Source organism: Xenopus laevis, chromosome 8S, assembly GCF_017654675.1.
Source record: "Xenopus laevis strain J_2021 chromosome 8S, Xenopus_laevis_v10.1, whole genome shotgun sequence".
NCBI classification, from domain to species: domain Eukaryota; kingdom Metazoa; phylum Chordata; class Amphibia; order Anura; family Pipidae; genus Xenopus; species Xenopus laevis.
The window spans coordinates 71,129,054-71,156,331 of NC_054386.1; the positions used below are offsets into that span (position 1 = coordinate 71,129,054).

The 27,278-nt window shown below is 35.5% G+C and overlaps 1 protein-coding gene across 1 annotated transcript in view; it reads right to left on the reverse strand.

Moving 5' to 3' along the window:
* Positions 1–27,278, reverse strand: part of klhl4.S (kelch like family member 4 S homeolog) — a 90,712-nt gene that overhangs the window by 35,301 nt on the left and 28,133 nt on the right. The window contains exons 2-3 of the mRNA XM_018233057.2: positions 13,406–13,579; positions 9,920–10,056 (exon numbers count right to left, since the gene is read on the reverse strand). Of these exons, the coding sequence (XP_018088546.2) occupies positions 9,920–10,056; positions 13,406–13,579 (311 nt within the window). The remainder of the gene's footprint in view (positions 1–9,919; positions 10,057–13,405; positions 13,580–27,278) is intronic.

Consider the following 27,278-nt stretch of genomic DNA (forward strand, 5'->3'; position numbering starts at 1 on the left):
CCAACCACCATCAGGGCCATCCCATATTCACAATTTTTAAGAACCATACGCAACAACAGCGACCCAGAAACAGCTCACATCCAGCTACAAGAGGGCTTTGATAGATTTATAGAGAGAGGCTACAATGAGGAACTACTTCTTCAACAATTAGAGCGTGCCCTGGGACACTCTCAAGCAGACCTCTTGAAAGGAAAACCCAAAAACAATGAGGCCTTAGCCAGCATGGTTTTTACCAACAAGTACTCTCATTCTTCTAATGATTTAAAGAAATGTGTACGGCGAAATTGGCCAATTATTGCCATGGATACTTCTTTATCCCTACACCAGGCACCATACCCTATGTTTGGGCATGGTAAACACCAGAATCTAAGGAACATTCTAGTACAGACAGATTTCATGAATAAGACACGGGGGGCATCTAACTGGCTCACAGGACAACAGAAACTTGGTTGCTTCCGATGCCCGGACTGCACCACATGTCGCTGACAGGGAAGGACTTCCCCCACCCCCACACTGGCAAGAGACTAAAGATACAACATAGACTGACCTGCACCTTGACCTATGTGGTATAAATTATCACATGCCCATTTGGACTTTATTATGTGGGCAAGGCCACTACAACATTGCGAGACAGGATAGCGAACCATAGGTCGGCAATCAGCAAGGCCTTGAAAGACAACACGGCCAAATAACCAGTGGCCAGACATTTTCTTCAAAAGGGACATGGATTACCCACACTCCGATGCATGGTTATAGACCACCAACCCCCATTGTCCCGAGGGAGGAACAGAGACTTGGCCCTATTGAGAAGGGAACCCAAATGGATTTATCGTCTGGACACTGTGACCCCCAAGGGTCTAAATGAAAGTCTCCCGTTGGGTTGCTTTATTTAATTTGTTTCGTATAATACTCTTCCTGGCTGTTTAATGACTTTATTATAGGCATGTGGACCCAATAAATATTTAACATATCTGTACTGTCGCAACTAGGTGGCCACTAATCATTTAATATAATGTTTCCATAAATAGCTTGTTGCTATCTGTTACTAGGCTACTATCTCCATAGCAACAATGTTGCGATTTGTTTATTGTGAACTGCCAATACATTTTCTCCTTTTCCCTTTTACCTCCTTTGTTTTTAACCCTTTCCAGCCTCTTTATATATTCCTCTTTTCTGTTGTACCGCACAGACCATTTGCTACTGTACCAACCCCTAGGAGTCTGCGTGTTCCATATTGCACACCCATCGGTCTATGTATGTGGGTAATGACTCTAGTACGCCCCTTATATTTCCTTCACTGAGACAATCAGTGTCCAGAATGGAGACAGCTAACCTGTCTAAACATGGGTGGTATTGGGCTGACCCACAACTTTAACTGGCATGATCAGGGCACCTACTACTGGTCAATAATGAGACAGCTAACCTGTCCAATAGCCTAGGCTCTGCTTTCGCTGACAGCACTATCAAGCGCTAAATCGAAGTATTAGACGCGGATTTGACAGAAGGGAACAGCAGGCGCAGGGAGCTGCGCTAGCTGTGGCCACTCACGTCCGGCGCTACTGCACTCGACCTGGGGGGTCCTGAGGTTGTGCCAAATTTACGTTGCTATCCACAAGCCCCTTAGAAACGAGTGGGTGCACGTGAGTCTGATGCGCTTGGATGTGCACAACCACCTCTATATGGCCGGGCGTTTGGGTAAGAAAGTAAGAAGGTAAATTTGGGCTCCTGATATATAGGGATAATTGTATGGATTGTAGTTTTATTTGGCATGGTGAATCTTCTGAATTCTTGACTTTTTACAGCCCCAGATCAGCTTTCTTTCTACCTGTAATCTGACACTTCCTGTCTTTCCCCCCCCCCCACCCAGACTGATTCTGTCTCCTCCTCTCGCTTCTGAGTGATTGCCCCTTGTTGCTCAGCAACGGATTTGGCGCCTATTTGGAATTCCAGAGTTTATAATCAGTGGGGGGTTGGGGTCTCTGGTTGCATGTTTGTATACTCTTGAAAAGATCCCTGTGAGGGATCAAAACGTCGAGTTAAATAAAAAGTTTTTCTTTATTTTGCCTGAAAAAAAAAATATATATATACAATAGCTTTCCCAAGTAATTGCCCTCTCATACCTCCCTGCAATGCTTGTCAATTAAATTAAAGTGATCACCTTCTTCTGCAGACAATTAAGTGTGATCCCCATCATTCTCCTATTAGAACAGCTTATCAATTAACTCTATAAACCACCATTTTCAACTATATTTTTAATGATATTCGAAGTCAAAGGATTTTACTTCGATGGTCGAATATCGAGGGTTAATTAACCCTCGATTTTCGACCCTAAGTAAATGTGCCCCCAAGTGACATGATATTTTACATGATAGTCATATTATTTAACACAGTCCAAACCAGTTAATGTTGATCTTAAACTCCCACATGCCCCATTAGCATTTGAGTATCAACAAATATCCCCTCCACCCGTAATAATGTAATACTGGATTAGTAAAGCCAACACGCATGTATGTGTATATATGTATATATGTGTGTGTGTCCAGGTATGGGATCCCTTATCCAGAAATTGATTATCCAAAAAGCTCAGAATTAAGGTAAGGCAATTTCCTATAGAGTCACTATTTAGTATGTGATGGTAACTAAGCAAAACAATCCTGTAAGGTTTATTTAATGTTTAAATAATTTTTGTAGACGAGGTGTAAAACCTTGGGAAAAAACCCCAGGTCCTAAGCATTTCAAATAATACACTGTATACCTGTTTAGAGTATATATTTCTTTTTACTCCAACTCCCTTGTATGTACAACTCTTTGCCTGTTTTGGTTGTTATCTTTCATACTGAGAAGTAATTCATTTGAGTGCTAATTGCGATTTTTTTTCCACACATCTCAAAAAAATTGTGATTTTCCTATATTTTTTAAAACTTCTAAAAATGCAATATTTATTACAATTTATCAAAAACTAAAATCTAATGCAAAACTTCACCAAGTTAAAGTTGTTGAGGTCCTATAGAAGTCAATGAGAGCTGTGCTGATCTAATCGTACCTCTTTTAATCAATTTGGACTTTTAGAGGTTTTAGGATTTTTGTTCGCTAGGATCAGTGCTTTTTTTCTTTTGTACTTTTTATATTCTTTTTTTAATAAATTCTATGATATCGATGGATGTATTCACACACACTCACGGCACACTAAGGGGGTTATTTATCAAAGTCCGAATTTATCTCAATATTTTCTACTACAAACTCCGATCAAATCTGCTCTGGTTTTTAATGCTTATTTATTATTCTGTTTTCCCGAAAATTTGCTTTGAGGGGAAAAATTTTTTTTTGGATTTTTCCATCTGATTTTCATGATTTTTTCGTAATTTTCACCCAAAAACTCAGAATACTTTGGGGTTTTGCACGAAACCCAGCACACATCAAAAAATCATTGAGACTTTTCCCATTGACTTATACGCAACCTCAACAGGTCTGAGATGCCAGGTATTTTAGATTCAGACTTTTCCATTCTCCAGGTTTAATAAATTCCCAAAAATTTTTAGATTTTTTAAAATTCAGATTTTATTAAAAAAAAAAATCACAATTTTTTTTGTGATTTTTGCATTCGGATTTAGTAAATAACTCCCATAGAAATCAACCCCCATTAGGCCCAGCATTGATTCCCAAAGCCCACCTACTTTCCAGTAAGCCGGCTATATTTACACATAGCAGGACTGTTCCGCATAAGCAGGGACAATTAGTATATAATCCTACAATAAATATATAATAATAAAATATAATATTACATTAATATATATGGCCTATGAATTTTAACAGTGCACAACTTACACCCTGTTTACCAATGAAATTAGTATGAGAGTTGGGACCCTTAATACCAAAAATATATTCCCTCAATATGAAAAGTTTCTAAAAAATACAGAAACCACACCCAGCGTTTTAGGGATATTATTTAAAGTTTTAGCACAAAATTTCAAATATACCTAGACTTTGCTGAATGTATAATATTGCAAGCAAAGGTTTTCAGTAAGAATGACAAAGGAATTTTGCATAAAAAGTCAGTGTATCAGATGACACTTCATTCATTTTCCTCTCTAATCATATTGCAAAATCATGTGAATTTTAAGAAGTCAAAACTGCAAAAACTGTACTTGGGTGCACATTTTTTTTATTGGTAATGAAAGACAACTTAATCCTAAAAAAAGAATCACTTTACAGTATAACAATAATTGTGTTATGTTATCACCCCACCATTTCTAAACCCATACTGTTTTCTCACTACATCAGAACAGCCGGTGCCAGCAGTTTCTTAATAAAAAAGTGAGTCTCCTTTATACGCATAGATAAGTGTGAAAATTGCTGAGAGGTGTGATGCTTTTTAAGTGGTTTAGAGTGTAAGAAACCTGAGCATTGTGTTTTAGTGTAGTTACTGTAAAAAAAAACACTGTACGCCTTCTGCTAATAGTTAAATAATAATTCAGATGTACTCTAACAGGAAACTTTTATTACTCTTATTATTGGAGGTTTATATATATAATAATAACTTTCTGATGACCATGCACTTTTTCTAGTATACCAGTATATAAATATTACAGTATATCATTGACTTGGTTAAAAGTAAAAACACGCTGACACATAAAGATGCCTGTATTAAAAAATGAATGGAAGCACAAAAAATGAGGAGACCTTCTCCACATTTATGTGCAAAGCACATAAATTTGCATGGAATTTGCTCCCAATATTTCCATTTTTATGGAATACCCTATAGGCTAAAGCTCAAAAACTGGGTTTTAAAACAAAGCCAGGGTAGTTGCTGATAGTAAGTTAATTGTTCCACTACAAAGGTGGCTGCATCCATCAGATATTACATTGCAGTTTGCCACAACTAGTGATGGGCGAATTTATTCGCCAGGCGCAAATTCGCAGCAAATTCCCACGATTCGCCGCATAAAATTCGCCGGCATCAAAAAAAAATGGACACCGGCGTCAGTTTTTTTGGACACTGGTGCATTTTCGCCGGCAGCATCAAAAACGAAACGGCCCAAATTCGCCCATCACTAGTCACAACTGTGAGCTTTGCTAATTTACATTAGCATGAAGTGGCAAGGTCTGTTAAAAAAAGTAGAAATTAAAGTAGGGTATTTTTACTTATGAACATAATAGTTATTTGCATAGAGCACTATGCAGATCTATGTAAATTATTTTCAGTAAAAAATATATTTTAGGGTAAAGTGAAATGGAATGGGTTGTGTAAATAGCTTGCAAAATGAAGCATGGAGTTCGGTCCTAGTTAATATACATTGTATATAACATTTCAGCAAAGTAAAATATCTATTGATGAAAGAAACTGGTGTGAATATACAGTAGCTAGGAAGGAGCACTTTAAAATTGTAGAAACAGTAAATCCAGGGTATAAATAATAACGGCTGTCCAAGTGTAGTCCAAAGACAATAAATAATGAATTTTCTTGACCTCCTGTATTGTGCACACAGCCAAATGCATATTTGTTATGTAGAGTAAATTTTGCCTTGTATTTGTTACTACTGTAGATATATATACATACATATATATATATATATATATATATATATATATATATATATATATATATATATATATATATATATATATATATATAGTGATGAAAGAAAAAATGGGTTTATTCAAAGTTTCAGCTCTTAGACTCGAGCCATCAGGAAGTCTACAAGCCGAAACGTTAAATATTATATATATATATATATATATATATATATATATTTTTATTTTATTTTTTATTTTATATATATATATATATATATATATATATATATATATATATATATATATATCTGTATATACAACTGTGTATTTAGATTGTGGAAACATATGCAAAGCAGCAAAAAATAAGTCTATGGGATTTTTACACAACTACTTTTTCCCATGTAAAAATTTTGCTGCAAATCCAAACCTAATGAAAACATTTTGGTCATCACTACACCCAATTGTTTATGTGTGCACCCTTATTTTTAATGTTTTCTTGCTACCTCCTTAAGGAATACAATTTTCATTTGTTTGAATGGAATTTCAGATATAAAGATTATGCAAACCATAGTAAGCACTTTAGGCTGCATTCTTTAGGTTGTACTCTTGTTTCACTGAACCTTTCATGTCAGTGCTGTTCCACTCAACTGTTGCTAGACAAAGACTCCTTGTTTTCCATTGAATATTATTAAGGGTAAAGCATGATGGAACCTAAGTCAAGTAGTTAAAGAGTATCATTGTACAGTGTTGCTTTAAGAATCCATCTAAAGTCCTTAGGGGCAGTGGTCCAATTGATTCAAAGAGATCTTCAACTGAGACTCCTGCCTGCCTTGCTTACACGTGACTATTTTCTGTGTTTCATATGAGTGTCTCTAAAGGCATTACACTTTTCTAGCTGTAACCACCTAAACAATACAATAATTATCCTTCTGCTGTTTAAAGAATCATTTTGGCAAGCAGAAACTGCACAGATCTCTAAGTATGTTGGACAACAATGAGATGACTGACCTATATAATAAGGGATGGAGAATTACTTTGCATCTGTAATTAAATTTATAAAAAGATAGCTGTGCAATCTATTGCAATCTGAAAAAAGGTCTACTTTGTCAGAAATGTCTGACGGTGCATGAGACTAGATAGAAATAGGTAATTTTAGACATACAAGGTCTCAAATTGCACACAGTAGAATTCCCATTAATTCATTAAATTTTATTCAAAAAATCAGTCTTCTCAATTGAGCACCAACCACCAATTCATGTAAATGGAACATCAATTCAAAGGTTACAACAATCCATATATAATAAGTTAATCTGCATCAATTCATAGTTCATATCAATTATTGTATAAATCAATCTGATTACAAATTCATTATCAGAGTGTTTTGTGAATAAATAATTGAAATAAAAACCCAATAAAAATCATGTGTTGGAATGAAGGAACCAGTTAATGAAGGCTTCCAATTCTAGTAATACAACTAATGATACATGGATCACACATGAGGTAATTCAAAAGAGGCTAGAACATGCTAAACAAAGGTCCGGGGCCAGATGATATTCATCCCATGGTGCTCTGGGTTTGGATTGCCAAACCTCTTTACTTATTTTTTCAGGATTCATTGAGGTCTGGCATAGTGTCGAGAGACTGGTGAATTGTTAATATGGTGCCGCTATTCAAAAAAGATCCCATTCCAAGCCTCAAAACTATATGCCAGTTAGTCTGACCTCAGTGGTAGGAAAGCTTTTCAAAGGATAAGATACTGGATTTCATTGCAAATCATAATACTATGAGTTTGTACAAGCATGGTTTTATGCATAATAGATCTTGCCAGACAAACTTACTTTCTTTTTATGAGAAGGTAAGCAGGGACCTCAATTCCGGGATGGCAGTGGATGTGATTTACTTAGACTTTGCTAAAGCATTTGATACAGTGCCACACAGAAGGTTACTGGTTAAATGAAGGAATGTTGGCCTGGAACATAGTATTTGTACCTGGATAGAGAACTGGCTAAAAGATACACTACAAAGAGTGGTGGTAAATGGAACATTTTCTAATTGGACCAGTGTTGTAAGTGGCGTACCGCAGGGCTCTGAACTAGGTCCCTTGCTTTTCAACTTGTTTATTAATGACCTGGAGGTGGGCATTGAATGTACTGTTTCTATTTTTGCAGATGATACTAAATTGTGCAGAACTATAGGTTTCATGCAGGATGCTGCCACTTTGCAGAGTGATTTGTCTAACTTGGGAAACTGGGCAGCGAACTGGAAAATGAGGTTCAAGGTTTTTAAATGCAAGGTTATGCACTCTGGCAAAAATAATATGAATGCAAGTTATACACTAAATGGCAGTGTGTTGGGAGTTTTCTTAAATGAGAAGGATCTAGGGGTTTTTGTAGATGACACGTTGTCTAATTCTGGGCAGTGTCATTCTGTGGCTACTAAAGCAAATAAAGTTATATCTTGCATAAAAAAGGGCATTAACTCAAGGGATGAAAACATAATTATGCCTCTTTATAGGTCCTTGGTAAGGCCTCATCTGGAGTATGCAGTGCAGGCACTTGTGAGGGGACATGATTACACTTTACAAGTACATTAGAGGATATTATAGACAAATAGCAAGGGACCTTTTTACCCATAAAGATGTTCACCATACCAGAGACCACCCCTTCAGACTAGTAGAAAAGAACTTTCATTTGAAGCAACGTAGGTGGTTCTTCACAGTGAGGACAGTGAGGACAGTGAGGTTGTGGAATGCACTGCCTCATGATGTTGCGATGGCTAATTCTGTTATTGCTTTAACAGGGTGGCTTGCATGATTTCTTGGACAGAGACATAATCTCAAAGGCTATTGTAATACTAAACTCTATAGTTAGTATAGATATGGGTATATAGAATTGATGTAAAAGTAGGGAGGGGTGTGTGTATGGATGCTGGGTTGTCATTTGGAGGGGTTGAACTTGATGGACTTTGTCTTTTTTCAACCCAATTTAACTATGTAACTATGTAACATACTCAGGGGATGCTGAACAAAAATATACTTATACACATGCATACAATTAAGAAATTGAATCCTTGCTGCTTATATAGCCATCCTGCTATGATGCCAAGTGACAAAAACACAACATAATTACTGTAAAGCAGAGGAGTTTAGCAGACAACATACACAAACTACACAGCAACATTGATCATTTACACTAAAAATCAATCAATTCATTTGAATTCTTTGAAAGATATTTATTAACCAGTGACCAAAAAACCCCTGACAGTATTGCATTATCTGCAATGCTTCAAGAAGCATTCATTAACTACTGCCTTCCACTCTAAGGGGAATTTCTCTTACTATTTGACTTACATTATACAGTATGTAAGACTATCGATTTGGCAATATTGGTCTTCTTAATTTGTATGAGAATATTTAGCATTAAATTGCAGAATTTTATCCAAATGTTTTACTTTAACAAATTATTTTAACTTACTTCTCCTTTAAACATTCCCCTGTCCTTGGTTTTAGATTTAACCTGTTTTCCTGGAGGCATCTTTTTAATCTTTGAAAAAGGATTAATAGGAAGATGTACAGTTTTATAGTGCAGAATTTTAAAAAGGTTTTGTACTACTGAGAGCCTTGCTAAGCCATGCTTTGAATCTTTGATCTTGACAGTTGGAAAATATCTCCTTGATTTATGCTTCCCATGCCAGTTACTGCAATCAAAAATTTGTACTTATGTGAGCATATGGGCCAACAGGAATGTCAATTTAAAATGGCATATGATTAAAACCTTGCCTGTAAGCCTTACACTTCTCTCCCAAGCAATTACATTGTTCACCACTGGCTGATGGAGTAGTGACTTTTAGTGATGGGTGAATAAATTTGGCAGGCGCAAATAAATTTGAGGTGAATTTCAGCGTTTCGCCGCCTGTGAATAAATTCGCAAAGCTGTGTCGAAAATTCGCCAGCATCAACAAAATTTGGATTCGTGTTGGAATAGTTGCTTGCGTCAAAACTGTTGCATGTCAACATTATTCGGACGCCCATTGACTTTAATGCGGGCATCAAAATTCATGTTCTGCAAATTTCGCAGTTTTGCAAATTTCGCAGGAAATTCACAATTTTTTCTACAAATCAAAACGGGACAAATTCACCCATCACTGGTGACTTTAGGCTTGGGGCAGGGCAAAGGCCCAACAGGGTGCCACATTGATGAAAACACTGTCTCCAGTCTATCAGGTCTTTGACTGGACCTCAAGCCCTGCAGCACACTCAATAAAAGAGATCTAAAACCTACAAAGAGACCTGGTATTGATTATATATCTTAAATGGTACTGAGAAGTGCCTGCAAAACTATACTGTATATTGTATGTATCTGCATTTGCTTAAATGTTCATGTAGATGTAAGCAGTATGTGTTTACCTGTATAGGCATAATGTACAAGAGCCTTTAATGCATCTGGGTCCACACCTTCAATTTTTATCTCTTCTTCTTTTGCTTCCCGAACATCATTTGTGAACATTGCAGAGAAGTAATCTGACACTGCGCTTAAGACCAACCTGAAATATATGCAAGAATATTATACCATATATTATAACAACCTTTTTACTAAAAGCAGCATTTTCTTCTCTTTGTACACAGAAATAAAATTGATTGTGGAGATTTAATTGCATAATCTAATATTTTTTTAGCCTGCCTGTTATGATATATGGTAATGCTCCTTTTGTAGTCAGTTGAGTAGATTGAACTATATGTCATCACACTGTGCTTTCCACTGTAAAGCTTATATGCTCAGCTTATGAGGCAGAAAAGTATGACAAATCCTGGTGGCTGGTCATGGCAACTTATGGAATTTCAGTCCACTGCAGTTCAATTTTAAAAATGTATTACTACAGGGTACATTGGCCCTGTGTTAAACTTAAGCTAATATTCTCAACTGTGCACAAAGCATGTCATATTAGTATACATAAGTTACTAAGCTAGACACATGTTTTAGGGGCCGATTTACTAACAACTACTAACTAACAATGTCCTATATTTCTAAAAAACTTGAAAAATTTGAGATTTGTTATATGTAAAAACCACAAAATCCACTAAGGCAAATCTTTCCCAAGTAAAAATAACAGAGGTACTGTAGTCAATGGGAGATGTGTTGATCCCATTGGACATCTTTAAATCCATTCTGAGGTTTTTGGATTTTTTCTCCGCTAGAAATTGCCTGAAAACCTTTTTTTTTTTTGGTATTCATATTTTTTACTGCATCGGTCAGCCCCTTTTTTTTATGTTCATACTTTTATTAATTGTAATTTTTAAGAAATTCAATCACAGTCATGGTTTTAGATTTTGTCAGTTTAATCATTTCAAAAACCTCTAAAACAACTAAAATCTTACCTTAATAAATAATCCTCCATGTGTCTTAAAGGGATACTGTCATCGGAAAACATGTTTTTTTCAAAACACATCAAAACACATCCAGCAGTGTGCTATTATTACTTAAAGGGATACTGTCATGGGAAAAAAAAAATTTTCAAAGTGAATCAGTTAATAGTGCTGCTCCAGCAGAATTCTGCGCTGAAATCCATTTCTCAAAAAAGCAAACAGATTTTTTTATATTCAATATTGAAATCTGACATGGGGCTAGACATTTTGTTAATTTCCCAGCTGCCCCTGGTCATGTGACTTGTGCTTGCACATTAGGAGAGAAATGCTTTCTGGCAGGCTGCTGTTTTTCCTTCTCAATATAACTGAATGTGTGTCAGTGGGACATGGGTTTTTACTATTGAGTGTTGTTCTTAGATCTACCAGGGAGCTGTTATCTTGTGTTAGGGAGCTGCTATCTGGTTACCTTCCCATTGTTCTGTTGTTTGGCTGCTGGGGGGGAAAAGGGAGGGGGTGATATCACTCCAACTTGCAGTACAGCAGTAAAGAGTGATTGAAGTTTATCAGAGCATAAGTCACATGACTTGGAGCAGCTGGGAAATTGACAAAATGTCTAGCCCCATGTCAGATTTCAAAATTGAATATAAAAAAATCTGTTTGCTCTTTTGAGAAATGGATTTCAGTGCAGAATTCTGCTGGAGCAGCACTATTAACTGATTCACTTTGAAATTTTTTTTTTTCCCATGACAGTATCCCTTTAAGTTATAATAGCACACTGCTGGATCCTGATTTTTCCAAGGATGCTCCTTGCAACCTTAATTTCACTTAGCACTGCTGAAATCTGCCAAGGCAGAGGGGCTGATTACTATAGCAAATAGCACAATTTTGCTCTCTATTTAAAAGATGTACCAAATAGGACGCCACTAATTCCTCTTAAATATTAAACTCAAATTCTTTCAAACATACAAGGATTATTTATTCAATTAAAACAAAAGAAGGGAAATAACCTTGTTTTTTGTTTGATGTTTTTTAACAATTCGCCACACCCGCTTACAAACTCTCAGTGGTAATTCTATGAAATCTTTCAAAAACCCGTTTGTCACTTCTACTTATTGCTTTGTCACTTCTCAATAATTCTATGATTTCTTAGCTTTAAAATTCAATTATTAAAATGAATTGTTACACCATCACATCTTTGCCAAATGTCAATTAATAGCTATAAAAAGTTAATGTGATTATTTATAAAGTGCAAGTGCTTTCTGTGTGATTAAATTATAGATGAATTAATTAGTTTAAAAATAAATCAATTATTCCACTCCCAATGTGGTCCAATCTATTATGAATTTCTTATTTCTAAAATTAATTCAGTGCTCCACAATAATCAAAACACCATTGCTTCAGTGTACAATAATCCATTCTTTTTTTTGTAATCAAAGTTTTGTTTATTGAACAAACATACAGAGTACAGTTATCAGGAAATATGATCAAGTAGTTTACAAATAGTATTCCCGTATACATCACGAATAACAGCAAATCACAAAAATTACCAACCATTTGTACTATGTATTCGACTAGTTTGCTAACCAAACATTCCCTTTATTGCTGCTTTATTGACATCTCCATCAGAACCATAAATAATCAATTCTTAATAATAATTAATTGAATCCTAATTGGATTTCTAAAGTGCCAGTGCTTCCAAATTATTGATATCAATCCAAATCCATTTTATCCAATGAAATTCATAAATAAATAAAGTGACCCGTGCCAATAATTTAATATAAATTAATTAAAAACCGGGCTGTTGAGTTCATATATTTAGCCACAAAATTAGAAATAAATAATAGCCCTCCAGCCTCTGCCTTTCTCCCGCTTTGTGGTGCTCCCAGGGATTAGAAAAAAACGGAGTCAGATTCTATGGGAGCAACTCCACCTACTATTTATTTTTTAATTTCGTGGCTAAATATATGAACTCAACAGACCCAATGCCCCAAATTCGACCATCAATTAAAACTACAAATAGCATGTAATCTAAAAGAAATGTCTTTAAATGATTGATGATATTACATAAATATTGTGGGAAAAACAGATCAATGTTGTCTACAAAGAGATTAATATGAATATCATAAGTTATCTGATCACCTAAGTGAAAACAGCATTTACATAAAACATAAGATTATTTAAAGGAGAAGGAAAGGCTTGCAGCACTTGGGGGTGCCAAATGTTAGGCACCCCCAAGTGATTGTAGCTACTTACCTGAAACCCCGGGCCAGTGCTCCTATCAGCAGAAAACTGATATATATCATATCTTATGCCAGTTTGAGAGTAATGGACTTGATGCATCCACATTTTAGTATGCTACATTTACATTGACTAGCTACTATTTTTATTTACTAGATAAATTATGCTGTTAATTATGCTATAAATGGGCACATAAAAAAGTGTTTTTTTTAACTCTCCATCTTGTATATAATAGTCATTGATCAAATCCTATTTAGTCTATATTTGTTGTTCATTGACTGGACTTCATACCTGTGTGCTGGAATTTTGAGGTTTCCGGCAATTAGTAGAACATCACATAGCTGCTTCTGTTGGAGGTAGTTTTCCATTTTGCGAAAAGTCTGTTCAGCATGGTTTAAAGACTGAAAATATTCATCTGAACCATTGGAGTTCATCCTATTAGGAGAACTGCTTGTGATGGGAAGCCTGCAAAGATAAATAAAAATGCTTAACTGTCCTGTCTATGGCATCAATAGTTTCTGCTATCCAAGTCAGTGTGATTCAAGCTCGTTGTATACTATTTTTAGCTATAAAAAAACCTGTGCCAACTGTAGTTAACATTTGAATTGTTTTTTTGGATATAGATATACTGTAAAGCAACACATTCACCATTTCTGCACTGAAACTTAAAGTAACTGAGGAAAACATAGAGGCCTATTTACTATTTTTCGAGATTGAGAAAAAAATGCAACAAAATTCACCAAACCTTTTTCTCGGACACTATCTTATTTAACAAAAAACATAGCAAAATATTCTTGCACATGTTTTTTGCGAAATTCTGCATTTCGACATCTTCACATTTTTTCAAGAACCTGCGGCACAAATCTGGCACAAAAAAATCGACCACGAAAAAAAGTCTGCAAAATTGCCATAAGAAAAAACATCCATTGACTTTAATGCATTTGGACGAAAAAGTCACCAAGACAAAAAAGTCACCAAGAAAAACAGCCATTGACTGGAGTGAGAAGAAAATGATTGTGCTTAAAAACAAATTGACACTCGCGTTTCTTGATTTTTTTGGAGTTTCCCAAATTTCTCAGGCATGAATTTGCGGCGAATTTTCGCATTTCATCACCATTGAATAAATTTGCAAAACTGTGGCGAAAATTCACCATAGAAAAAAATGCCATGTCCAAAATTATTCAGACACCCAGGGACTTTAATGCATCTGGACAAAATAGGCACGTGTATAAAAATTATCGTGGGCGTCAAAATTGATATTGACGCCCATTGTGGTAAATTTGCAAATTTTTTGGTGAAGTGAATTGGGACAAATTTGCCCATCACTAGTTAAAAGTTGAAGCATCCCACATTGAGCTTTGGCCAGCTTTTGATCTAGAGACAGCAACAGTGAATGGACATTTTACATTTACGGTACTGAATCGCATATAGTAAAAAAATATAGTAGAAATCACCAGTGGCATGTGAATGCACTAGTGAAGGGTTGAATCTGATCCGTTTCCCCAAAAATTCGTAAATGGCAAAAATTTCACCAAAATGCAATGAGGTCTATGGGTGTCAATTGTTTTACCCATTGGAGTCAGCGTGACGTCATTTTGGCACTTTGCCGATTTACTAACGGTAGCTGGCGTAATTTCGCCAAGGAGATAGATTCTGGCGCAACTTTGCACTCTAACGCCAGGCGAATTTTCAGTCTGGCGAAAGAGTGTTACTACGCACATTCACTAAGTTTTTGATTTTACTGACCATTACCTCTATCGCCAGACTTGCCTTCGCCACCTCAGACCAGGCGAAGTGCAAAAAAGTTCCTCAAAAAAAAGTTGAAAATTTTTCTAAGTCCCAAAAAACGCTGGCGTAAAGGGTGATAGACTGAAAAAGAACGTACATTTTTTTTTTGGGGTACCCTCCTTTCCCCCTACATTTACTAACATATGGCACCTAAACTATACTGTGGGCACATGCGTAGGGCATTATAACAACTTTATATCATTTTATTAAGGTTCCCGGGCTTTGTGCAGTGTAATATATTTGCTGCAGCATATATGGCCATTGTACTTAAACTGTACGCTGTATGCTAATTAGCCAATGGTATGGTAACTTCGAGCCGATGATCGTAATTTCGCTGGCGTAATTTTGCCAGTGTTCAGTACCCTGTGCGCAACTTCAGATCTTCGTGAATTAGCGTTGTCCAGGCAAATTTATGCCTGGCGAACTGTTGCGATATGCGCAAAGCCATCGCTGGCGAATTTTTGCCAGTTTGTGGATTTGCCCCCAAGGGTGTCATTTTTTGCTGTGAAACTCTGCGAAAAATTTCCCTTATCATTAGTATGCATTTTTGCCCATTGTGATTCAATTTGCCACCTTCTTATTTAAGTTTAGTTTTGCCACTATAGTTTTAACTTTAAGAAATCTGATGAAAATGAAGGATAGCCTAAAGCATTTGCTACTTTTCTCTGTTGAATGGTTGATGAGTACAAGGCCAGCTGCATACTAATTTTAATATCTTAGTCAGGGGTAGCTTATGACTGACTACTTCGTAACTGGAGAAAGAAAACTGATTACATCTAGAGACAATATGTAATAGACAAAACGTTTATTCTCACTCAAGATCCTAAATATGAAAGCAAAAAAAAATGCTTCAAAATATGCAAACAAAATCAGTCAAAACCCATTTACATCTTTTATGCTGAAAATATAAAGTGAGAATTACAGCACAACTTTGTACCAACTGCAATAAGTGAATCTAGAGATTTAGATTATGATATATTTTTAAACAGATAACATATTAATATCTTCATATATTTTACACATGACTGGGCATTCTGCTGTTGAGGGAATGATAAAAAGCTTTCTTGCCTGAGAAACCAATAACTTTTTATAATGCATGTTATGATTAATATTCAGCAGCATCACATTTTACAATTTTAAAAAATGTGCATCCATATAAGAAAAATGTCTATAGATTGAATAAGATGAATGCTAGTGGCTAATTTTCAGTCACAAAATAAAACTGTAATATTTTGTCTGAGTTTGATCATGGCTACAACAAAGCCAGGATTTGAGTATATGGGGCATTATCCAGAATGCTTGAAACCTGGAGTTTTCCGGATAAGGGGTTGTTCCGTAACTTGATAGAACAGAACCTTACTGACTAAAGGTTGACATGCAATTACAGTGCAAAATAACATTTATCTTTTAAAACTGTAGTCCAAAATCAATTGAGCCAACTGATCAATAGAATACCCTACTGGTAATATACACTGAAGGGAAACCAAACTATTTTCTCATATAAGGGCTGTTTTCCAGGATATTAAATTCTTTTACGTCACTGGGTGGAACTAGGATTTGTTGATTTTATGTAAACACTATGGGGCACATTTATCAAGAGTCGAATATCGAGGGTTAATTAACCCTCGAATTCGACCCTCGAAGTTAAATACATCGAATTAAAAATCATTCGAAGGATTTTAATCGATCGATCAAAGGATTTTTCTTCAATCAAAAAAATCTTAGGAAAGTGATGGGGAAGGTCCCCATAGGCTAACATTGTACCTTGGTAGGTTTTAACTACCGAATGGTCGAATAGTCAAATTATATTTTATTCGAATCGTTCGAATCGAAGTCGAAGTCAAAGGTCGTAGTAGCCTATTCAATGGTCGAAGTACCCAAAAAAATACTTCAAAATTTGAAGTTTTTTATATTCTAATCCTTTACTCGAGCTTAGTAAATGTGCCTCTATATATTCCTTGCCGTATAGGAAGTTGTTTTCACCAATAAGCTTTGAGCAATGTTGCTGTGTAGAATGTAGCAGAATCAAAGATCTATTTAAATAGATTTTGCACAATGATAATGATCCAATTGGCAGTTCGCAATTCCCTATAAATGACAATTTACATCACATGTAATTTTACATTTTGTATGCATGTGTCTATTGAGATACTTATTTGATTGTGATAACACTTCCTCCCACCACAGTATTTATGCTATTTTCTACTCCTGCATTGACGCATGGACAATGTAAAAAAGTTATTCAGTAAAGTATACAGAGCCTGCACTCCCCCTTGACTAATCAATCATAACAAGAGAGCAGGATCTTTTTATTATGTAAATATCGTTGCATTTTTTCCTACTTCTTGCAGAACTCAATTACTGAATACATATGTTCTGATCACAGAAACAAAAGAACAGGGAGCTGGGCATACACACAGCAGACAGGATGTTTATTGATATATCTCCTGACATGATGGTGGCCTCTTGAACTTGTATGAATACATCCATAAAGTCGCTAGACTACAGCTCATAGCATTCATCAACCCTTAGGGGCAGATTCACTAAGCTCGAGTGAAGGATTCGAATGAAAAATACTTCGAATTTCGAAGTATTTTTTGGGTACTTCGACCATCGAATTGGTTAAATTCGTTCGAATTCGATCGAAATCGAACGAAATCGAACGATTCGAAGTAAAAATCGTTCGACTATTCGACCATTCGATAGTCGAAGTACTTGCCCTTTAAAAAAAACTTCGACCCCCTACTTCGGCAGCTAAAAGCTACCGAAGTCAATGTTAGCCTATGGGGAAGGTCCCCATAGGCTTGCTAACCTTTTTTTGATCGAAGGATTTTCGTTCGATCGTTGGATTAAAATCCTTCGAATCGTTCGATTCGAAGGATTTAATCGTTCGATTCGAAGGATTTAATCGTTCGATCGAACGAAAAATCCTTCGATCGTTCGATCGAAGGATTAGCGCTAAATCCTTCGACTTCGATATTCGAAGTCGAAGGATTTCAATTCGAGGGTCGAATTTCAAAGTATTTTTTACTTCGAAATTCGACCCTTAGTGAATCTGCCCCTTAGTATTTTAAAATGCTAGGAGTTTTAGTCTAGCAGTATTATGCACTTAATCCTCATTTGGACCCCCACAAATCTTGTGTTACAAGGGTGGGAGGATAAGGAATATACAATTCTTTCCAAAGATCACATACAATTGGCCATCAGCTTTTTAAAATGGAGAAGGGATCAGGTATGCTGCCTATCTATTGCTGCTAGTACAAACCATCTCCCTGAAATAAGCTGATACTAAGAAATGGCCATAAATATGGTACATTGTTTCAAGACCCAATATTGTAGAGAAGGGAAAACATATAATATATGGCTACATTTAAAAAATATTTTAAAATTTAAATTTTAAAATTAACATTTTTAAATTAATGTATAGTGTAAAACTCTTTAGAATTATATTCAATTCCATTATGCAAACTTTAATGTTTTTATTATTTATTGTGTTACCCCTTAAAATAAAATAATTACAGAATCTGGGAATGCCCCTGAAGAAGCCGGTTTATCGGTGAAACGCGTTGGGTGGCATAGGTGGACAGTGGGGGACCAGCTCCCATTTGCTCCCTACGTAGCTAGGCAGAATCACTCTGGGTAACAAATGGAAGGGTGGTCTGGGAGGGCTGGCTAGACTTCTGACCAGTTTTTGGAGCAAACTCTTTTTGGCTACTAAAATATATAATTGCTCTGTGATTAGGAGGGAGTGCCATCTTTTTGTGTTTTTTCAGAACAATTTACTAACTACCAGAATTTATACTGGATGTCTCATTACCTGTTTTTATATACAGATAAGAGCAGGGGAATAATCTACATATACCCCATTACTGACTATATTTGTAGTGATAGCGGCTGATTGGATATCAGTGCACTATTTCCCCACTGATCCATCCTATGTGTTTTTAAGTTGTATGTATTTTTATGGACATGGTCCAGCTTCATTGAGGAGGATCCCCAATGATGTGTCTTTGTAGCGTGATCTTTTAAGTGAGACTAATAAAAGTTGTGTTTTAATTCACTATCTACTTCAGCACCTGAACTAGTTAACTGGAGGTTTGCAGGAGGGAAGCATAAGCAATTATGTACTCCACCATGTATTTCCTCAATAGATACATATGTTTGTTACAATTGTTATAATTTAACTTGCGGGTGCACTGCTACTTTGTTTCAATTTTGGTACTCTAATAACTAGTGTGTAATGTTCATGTATCCATAAGTTTATATATGGTTTTGCTTTTTTTCATTTGACTGTCAACTGTCAAGTATATCCTTATAGATGTTGAGCTAGTTTAAATAAGCATTAAACTAATTATTATAATATGAAATACTTATTTTAATATTTTTGTATATATTAATAGGCGAACTGCTTTAAGAGAATGCCACACACCTGAAGCTGCATTTTGTTTCAAGTCTCTAAAACAAGACTTAATATAATCTTTATCCTCTCTGTTTTCTGACACATGCTATTAAATGTGAGGATAGCATCTCATCAAATGCTGGAGAGTTGCTGAAGAGATTCAAAAATAGAAAGGAAAATTAACATAATGGCTACTTTTGAAAACTCATAACAAGGTTGTCTTTTTTGTTCTTTTACTGCTCACTAGTTATCCACAATGCAATTCAAATAGAAACAATGAATATATGTGCAACAAATATTTTTATCAAGGCCAATACATAAGATAAATGAAGGTTAGTTATGGAAAATGATAAGTGGTCTTTATTCAAAGGTTAAAGACAGAATACAGAAGTTTTGTTATGGACTCCATAGCTACATTTTCATATACAATGTATATAATAGTACAGCAAGAGACTGTACTTTATACAGAAACATTCTGTTTAAAGGCATTTTTCATGGGAAAACATGTTTTTTAGAAAATGCATCAATTAATAGAGCTCCTCCAGCAAAAGAGCAAACAGATTTTTTAATATTTAATTTTGAAATCTGACATGGGGCTAGACACATTGTTAATTTCCCAGGTGCCCTCAGTCATGTGTCATGTGAATTTTTACTGCTGCTCTGCAAGTTGGCATGATATTACTCCTCCCTTTCCTCCCCCAGGCAGCCTATTGGCAGAGCAATGGGAGGGTAACCAAATAACAGCAACCTGATACTTGCATTGCTACACCTAATGGCATATACCAGAACAATGCCCGATAGGAAAAACCCAAGTCCGGCTAACCCAAGGCACAACCCCTTCAATTATGTTCAGTGGTAGAAATAATAGTTTCTCTGAAAGCAGTTTCACTGTGAAGTGCTGGCTCTTTCCGGAAGCACAGGACTAGCATAATGCACTAAGATGGCTGTATACACACCAAAATCACAACTAATAAAAAAACATTTATTGGTTCAAGAATACGATTTTAAATGCTAGAATGAATTACTTGCAAAGTAGACAGTGTAATGTAGTAATACAAACTATACCATAAAAATCATAACAGAATCCCTTTCAATATACAGCAATCAGAAGTGCTAAACATGTGGTCTATAAGTTACAGGGTTTTTTGTGGGTGAGCAGGCAGGTCTATGCAAGTGGCATTAGGCAATTATTTTCAGTAGTGGAAAGAATGTTTAAAGTGATATGGTAAGAAATTCCGAGGAGTTTCATGACCATATAAAAACACTCGGCGAACTCCGAGGTAACTTCTAATATCCTCATATTTTGCAAATGGGGGTACTTTATTTATTATAATACACAAGTTTAAGTGAGTCATGTGACGGAAATGACATCAGAACTCACCGTTTATAACTGATGACATCAGAACTCACCGTTTATGAGGATATAATTTACAGGATATTCATGGCTTTTGTGTATTATATCTTGATATTTTATATATCAGTGTTTCTGTGCATTTTTATGCCAGACTATTACCATAGCTTATGCTATATATTTTTACACCAACTCAGACCTGAAATAACCTACTGAAGGTAAAATGACAAATTTAGACAACAACCTGGTGGGAAAAGTGATATAAAATGCTGTTTAAAAAACTACATGGTTTAATGTTTTTTTCATTTTACATCTTATAGTTTAGGCTGTTATTAATTTAGGCTGTTAGGCTGCTATTTCTTTAAGTGAAAAGCATTCCTTCTGTGTTCCATTTGCTATTTGTAGGCCAATTAGTGTGTTCAACTCAAGAGATCTGAAACCTAAAGCAATTTGAAATCTAAATACGTTTTATCATCTTTGCCAGGTGTAATCTTAAAAAAATGTGTGAGGAATTGGAGAGCACATTTCCAGTATAAAACAGAAAATGTACAGCGAGTGTTTTGAAAATCCTCATGGTTTACAATATTACAATATCAATAGGCTTGATTTACAGTAGGTGAGGGGTAATATCAGATGATATTATTATAATTGACAAATTAGCCATTCTCTATGGATGCAAGAGAGAACAGAAAGCATAACTTGCATAATAACATGTGATTTGCTATGTTAATAAGCAAGCACTGTGGCATACACTGTGAGTATTACCCCTATGGAAAGATACTTGGTGAATACTTTATTCAGGACTGCAGCACAAAATGAATACCCAAACAGTACCCTTTTGATTCTTAAAACAAAAGCACCTACCTACTGCATGGACAAATATGGTCCCAGTTTATGCAGGACAGTCCTAAACCATGAGCATGGGAAAGGCTTATGGACTGATTTGTTATTAATCAAATGTACAGGATTTTGTAAAACTTAAGTTAAAAAAAGAACATGATTTTGCTCTCTCCTGTTAAAAGAGGATGTGGAAGACACCCATGCATTTTTTGCATGATGGCAGCCATGCCCTCCCCCTTTTTTACAAACTTTTTTTTATGTTCTTATGTAATCTATTGAAAATTGAATGTGAATGTTTTCCTGAATGCACTGTTATATTGTGGTTTCTGTATCTTTATATGGTATTAATGTGGCAGTCAACATTGTAGTAATCCATGTTAAATGATTGTCAAATTCTTGATCCAGGGAATGTTTCCGATTGCCATTGGGGTCAGTTAGGATTTTTTTCCCTCTTGAGCCATAATTGCCACTGGTGTCAGTGTGTGTTTTTTTTTTTACTTCCTCTGGATCAAAACAGTGGATTTATGATAATGTGTTTTTTTTTATTTTTCACAGCAGAGGAAGGGCCTTGCCAGAGTACTGCATAGGTACGTTTAGAAGAGGGAGAAAGGAGGTATACTTCTGTACATTTTACAGCTATACTAGGAGATTTTGTTAACAATGTTTCAAATTTCTTGTGATTTATTAATCCAAAGCTGATTTATTAATGATTTATTCAGTGGCGTAAATAGATATTACTGGGCCCCACAGCAAATTATTTTTCAGGCCCCCAAAATGTTTAGAGGTTGACTTGTTTCTCCAATGTTTATTGAAATTGTATATGAATTAGGGCTTCATGGGGCCCCTATACCTCCTGGGCCCCCCTGCAGCCGCAGGGTCTGCTTCCTCTATAGTTACGCCCCTGGATTTATTATTATTTATAATTTATTAGTGATTCAGTCTCTCAGAGATGCACAGCTGTCAGAAAGTTGTTTTCAGTTTGTGCATACCTCTCTTAATGCTGCATTTCTGTAATGTTGGAGATTTAGTCAAGCAACTTATTTGTACAGTATGTCACAAGATTACAGGTAACTGCACTGGCTGGATGAAAAGCACTGTGTGTCTATGTCTGCTAAGCTCCACTGGCAATATTGACTCTGATCCTGAGCTGCTCAATGATCTATTCTGTTCTATGACTGTGAGTACTGAATACTCTAAGCTACTCCTTATATAACTCTGGAGCAAGGTTTAGTTCAATCTGCTTTCAGATTATTATAATATGATTTTGTTTTTTTGCACTTTTCATTAATCCTTCAAAATTCTTTTTTACCCATCTCATGCCATTACTCAAGATATAAGAGATGTTTACTAAGCAGTACAATTAACATAAAGCAGACCCTTTGCTGGGAGCTGGGGTAAAATGGGGCATGGTTTAACCTCCCAAATTACATGTGCCTTGAGTGTTTGGTGAAGTGGACGAATAGTTAGTGGACACCTAGAGGTTCCAGGCCAAATAACATTACACCACTGAACCTGGATCCTCCATAATCCTATCTGAAGGCCATCTTAGCAACCAGGCCACCTTTAACATACACAATTGACGCAATGCTGAAAGTTTTTACAAAACCTCATAGAAATAATAACTTTAATGGCCAGTGCAGAAGTAGCAAATCACCTTGAGCCTTTGACATTCACACACTAAGAAGGATTAAAGCAGTTTCTGTGTGCAAAATAAAAATTGAATAATATATTATTTTATCTTTCTCAATATGCAGTAAAATAACAAACCATTTTAGAGGCAGGGAAACTGCATACACAATAAATTATACATGAGAGCCTTGTTGTCTTGCCATGCATATTTGATAAATAATAAAAAAAAATCACCTCTTTTTTGCTCTAAATAATTTAGGAGTTTTGCAGGGGTTTTTTTTCATTTTCAGCATTTTGTAAACACAGTGTTCCTAAGGAATATTTAAGGGAAACCAATGTTTAATTTTTCTGCTGTTATGCTGGACAATATCTCCACTTTACAGACATCTTCTGCAGATATACAGTATATATGAAACAGACATTAGTGATACAAACACCCCAACATGGCAAAAGTTGAGCTATTGATTCAATGAAAACCACACTATAAGGCACAATGTATGACAAATCATATATAAAACTTTAGCATAACACTTGAATGACTTGCAACTGTTATAAATAGGTAGTTGTTTGCTTAATACATGAATATGGGACAGAATGATATGTCCCTTATATTACTGCATTCATGGGATCTCTTATCTGGAAACCTGATATCCAGAAATATCTGAAATTATTTAATAGACGTAATTAGAAACATAGAAGTATTCCAAATTTTTAAAACAATTCCATTTTCTCTGGTGTTGGCAAAACAATCCTACTGGGTTTATTTTATTTATTTTGTAAACTTTAGCACATGTGGTGATTCAGATAATAGAAAGACCCCTATCCAGAAAAGCCCATGCCGCAATCATTTCAGATAATAGACCCTATAGCTATTCTGCCATGTTTTCTGTACAGTTTTCTTAATCAGTTTTAAAGAATTTGACCTGCCTATCTATAGGGTTGCCACAAAAAAAATGCCAGCCGTGCTATATTGTAACCTTTGTTCCCGATCAATAACATTGGTGTCAAAGCATAATTTTCATCAACCAAGCTGGTAAAATACCAGCCACGTGGCAACGCTGCCTACCCAGGACCTAAGCAGGATCTGTTATGCAATGTTACTTTTTTTTGCTCCAAAAGAGGAAGACGGAAGAGGAAAGCTCTGTGGTGCTCATTGGAAGAACTCTGATAGGAGCACCAGCCCAGAGTTTCGGGTAAGTAAATACAATCACTTGAGGGTGCCTAATATTTGGCACCCCCAAGTGCACAAAGACTTTCCTTCTTCTTTAAATGTGTTTTTTTCTAAGCTTCAGTTGTTAACACACACACATGCAGCAACCAATGGCCCAGATAGGCTCCTCAATCACAGAACACTCAATTTCATCTGGGACTTTGCTGCATGATGCACTAATGCATCTATTCCTGAAATATATTTTGCAGCCTCCTTTGCAAGCCAGGAGTAGTAATGAAAGACAACCGCAGTTTCAAAACAGTAGGCATGTAGATAAGTAAAGATGAATAGAGAGCTCACTGCAGAGACACCAACCTATATCCCTTCAGATTCTGGGGCATCTTGGCCATACTTACACTATACCCTAATTACACCTTGGACACTCTCCCGTTCTTGCCAGGAAATTAAGAACTTTGTGTTTCTTTTTGATCTAGGGATTTTCTGGTTACTGTGCCACAATATTTACAAGTACTCCATTTTTTTTTTTTTTTACAAAAATGCTTTTGCATTCATGCAGCTAAAATAATACAGTTGCAATATTCTGTCTTTAAGTCAGTGGCACTTTAATATGTGTTAGTAATAGAAAACTAATACTTAAAAGCATTTTGGATCCACACATTTGACACAGAGGGGTATTGCAGGGAGGGTAATTAAAGGGTTGTATGATCAAAATGTATTATCCTTGTAAAAGGTACCAAGTGGGATCAAAATGTTGTATTGTGATGTTGTTCATCATGAATAATAAATTCTGAATCACGCGAAGAGAGTGCTATATATACAGGCCTGTTTTTAATTGTTCTTATAAAATTAATGATTTTTTAACCTTTCAAAGGGCTCCTGGTGTGCACCCTCTCACTTCGCAATTTATATATATATATATATATATATATATATATATATATATATATATATATAGGAATGTAATACTGGGCGCTAACGCAAAAATCTTTAAAATTTGTTTGTAAAGTGAAAAATGTTGCATTTGCAAACACTTTGCCAGTCATAAGATAACGATTGGGAATTTTATAGTTTGCAATAGTGTGTAGTGAATGTAATAAAACTTCTTGAAGGGGTTGTTCACCTTTGAGTTAACTTTCAGTATGATGCAGGGAGCGATATTCTGAGACAATTTTCAATTGGTTTTCAGTTTTTATTATTTGTGGTTTTACAGTTATTTGACTTTTTATTCAGCTGCTCTCCGGTTTGCAGTGTCAGCAATCTGGTTGTTAAAGTCCAAATTACCCTGCATTGATTTGAATGAGAATATAGAATATTAATAGGAGAGGGTCAGAACAGAAAGATGAATAATAAAAAGTAGCAATAACAATAAATGTGTAGCTTTAGAGAGAATTTGTTTTTAGATTGTGTCAGTGACCCCCTTTTGAAAGCTAGAAAGAGTCAGGAGAAGAAGGCAAATAATTCATAAACTTTATACAATAAATAATGAAGACCAATTGAACATTTGCTTAGAATTGGCCATTCTACAACATACTAAAAGTTTACCTAAAGGTGAACCGCCCCTTTAATGAAAAAGTTGTTAAATTTGCTCCAAAAGTTTGTCACCTTCAAGCAGGTGTTACAGGTTCTCAATGCGCAATTAAGATTCACAATGCTATAAAAGCCTAATTAATAATTAGGACATGCTAATCTTTATTTGTAATTTTTTTTCTAAGCAAATGTTATTACATTTCCCCCCATGATGTCTTATTTTAGCTTATATATTTCTACAAAGCATAACAAAGAGCTCACAGCAGACCTACAATTACTGTATATGTTTTAAAATTAGCACAGAAAAATTGATTATATATGCTTGATCACTGAACACTGTGTGGCATGTATACATGCTGTTCTAGTCTGGATAATATTAGAGGAGTGTATTCATACATGAAAGGTTTAGATTTTTTCCCTCAAAGGTTTTCTTCAATCTGCCAATCTCCCATTAGGTCTAGCTGTTGCTGCTATCAGTTTCAACAGCTGTGATGATTTCAATAGACCTGATTAACTGAGGATATTGAATGCTAACAAACAAAGTTCAGAAAGAGATAGAGTGTCCTAATTATTTCCTCAGGTAACCTTTGCTTTTGTGGAGTAATAATATAATTAAATCTTACACAGCATGATTGAACTTTTCAGGCGAATTCTATGCTTTATTTACTTTTCACTTTGATATGGCTCTTTTGCTTGTTCTAATATCTAAAAACTTTGCCAAGCAATATTTAGTTCTATAAGAAGGAAACCAAACTAGTGTAATCATTAGTGATGGGCGAATAAATTCGGCAGGCACGAATTTGCGCCGAATTCCCGTGTTTTGCCGTGGGCGAATAAATTTGCGAATCTCTCGCGAAAATTCACCAGTGAAAATTCACCTGCGGCAATTTCTGATTTTCACAATGTTTCCGTGAAAATGTTCTAAATGCTCTATTTTTTCATGAAAACATTCGAATTGCTTGATTTTGTGTGAAAACGTCCGAATTTCACGAATTTTTTGTGAAAACGTCTGAATTTCACAAATTTTTCATGACCTTTCAGTTTTCACAATTTTTCGAGAATTTTTCACTGTTTCGCGAATTTTGCAGGAAATTCGCAAATTTTTCAGCAACGCAAAGCGGGAGAGATTCGCCCATCACTAGTAATCATACAGAACGTTGCTAAAAATGTAGGTGCTTTAGTTACCCAAACACAATACACCGACGTATTGATTATGGTTGTTTATTTCTACTCTGTAGGCCCCATGGCTCTGACTGGTTCCACAGATGGTAAATATCTATATAAAAAAAGAGGAGGTTCTTTAATAAATAAAGATTATTACCTGTTTTTTTAAAGTTCCTCCCTCCACCAGAACACACAGAAAACTTTTCAATATACATAAATAGCACATTGTTTTAACACCGATTACATTTACAATAACTTGAATGCATGTTGGAACGTGATTTAGAATTACATTTTC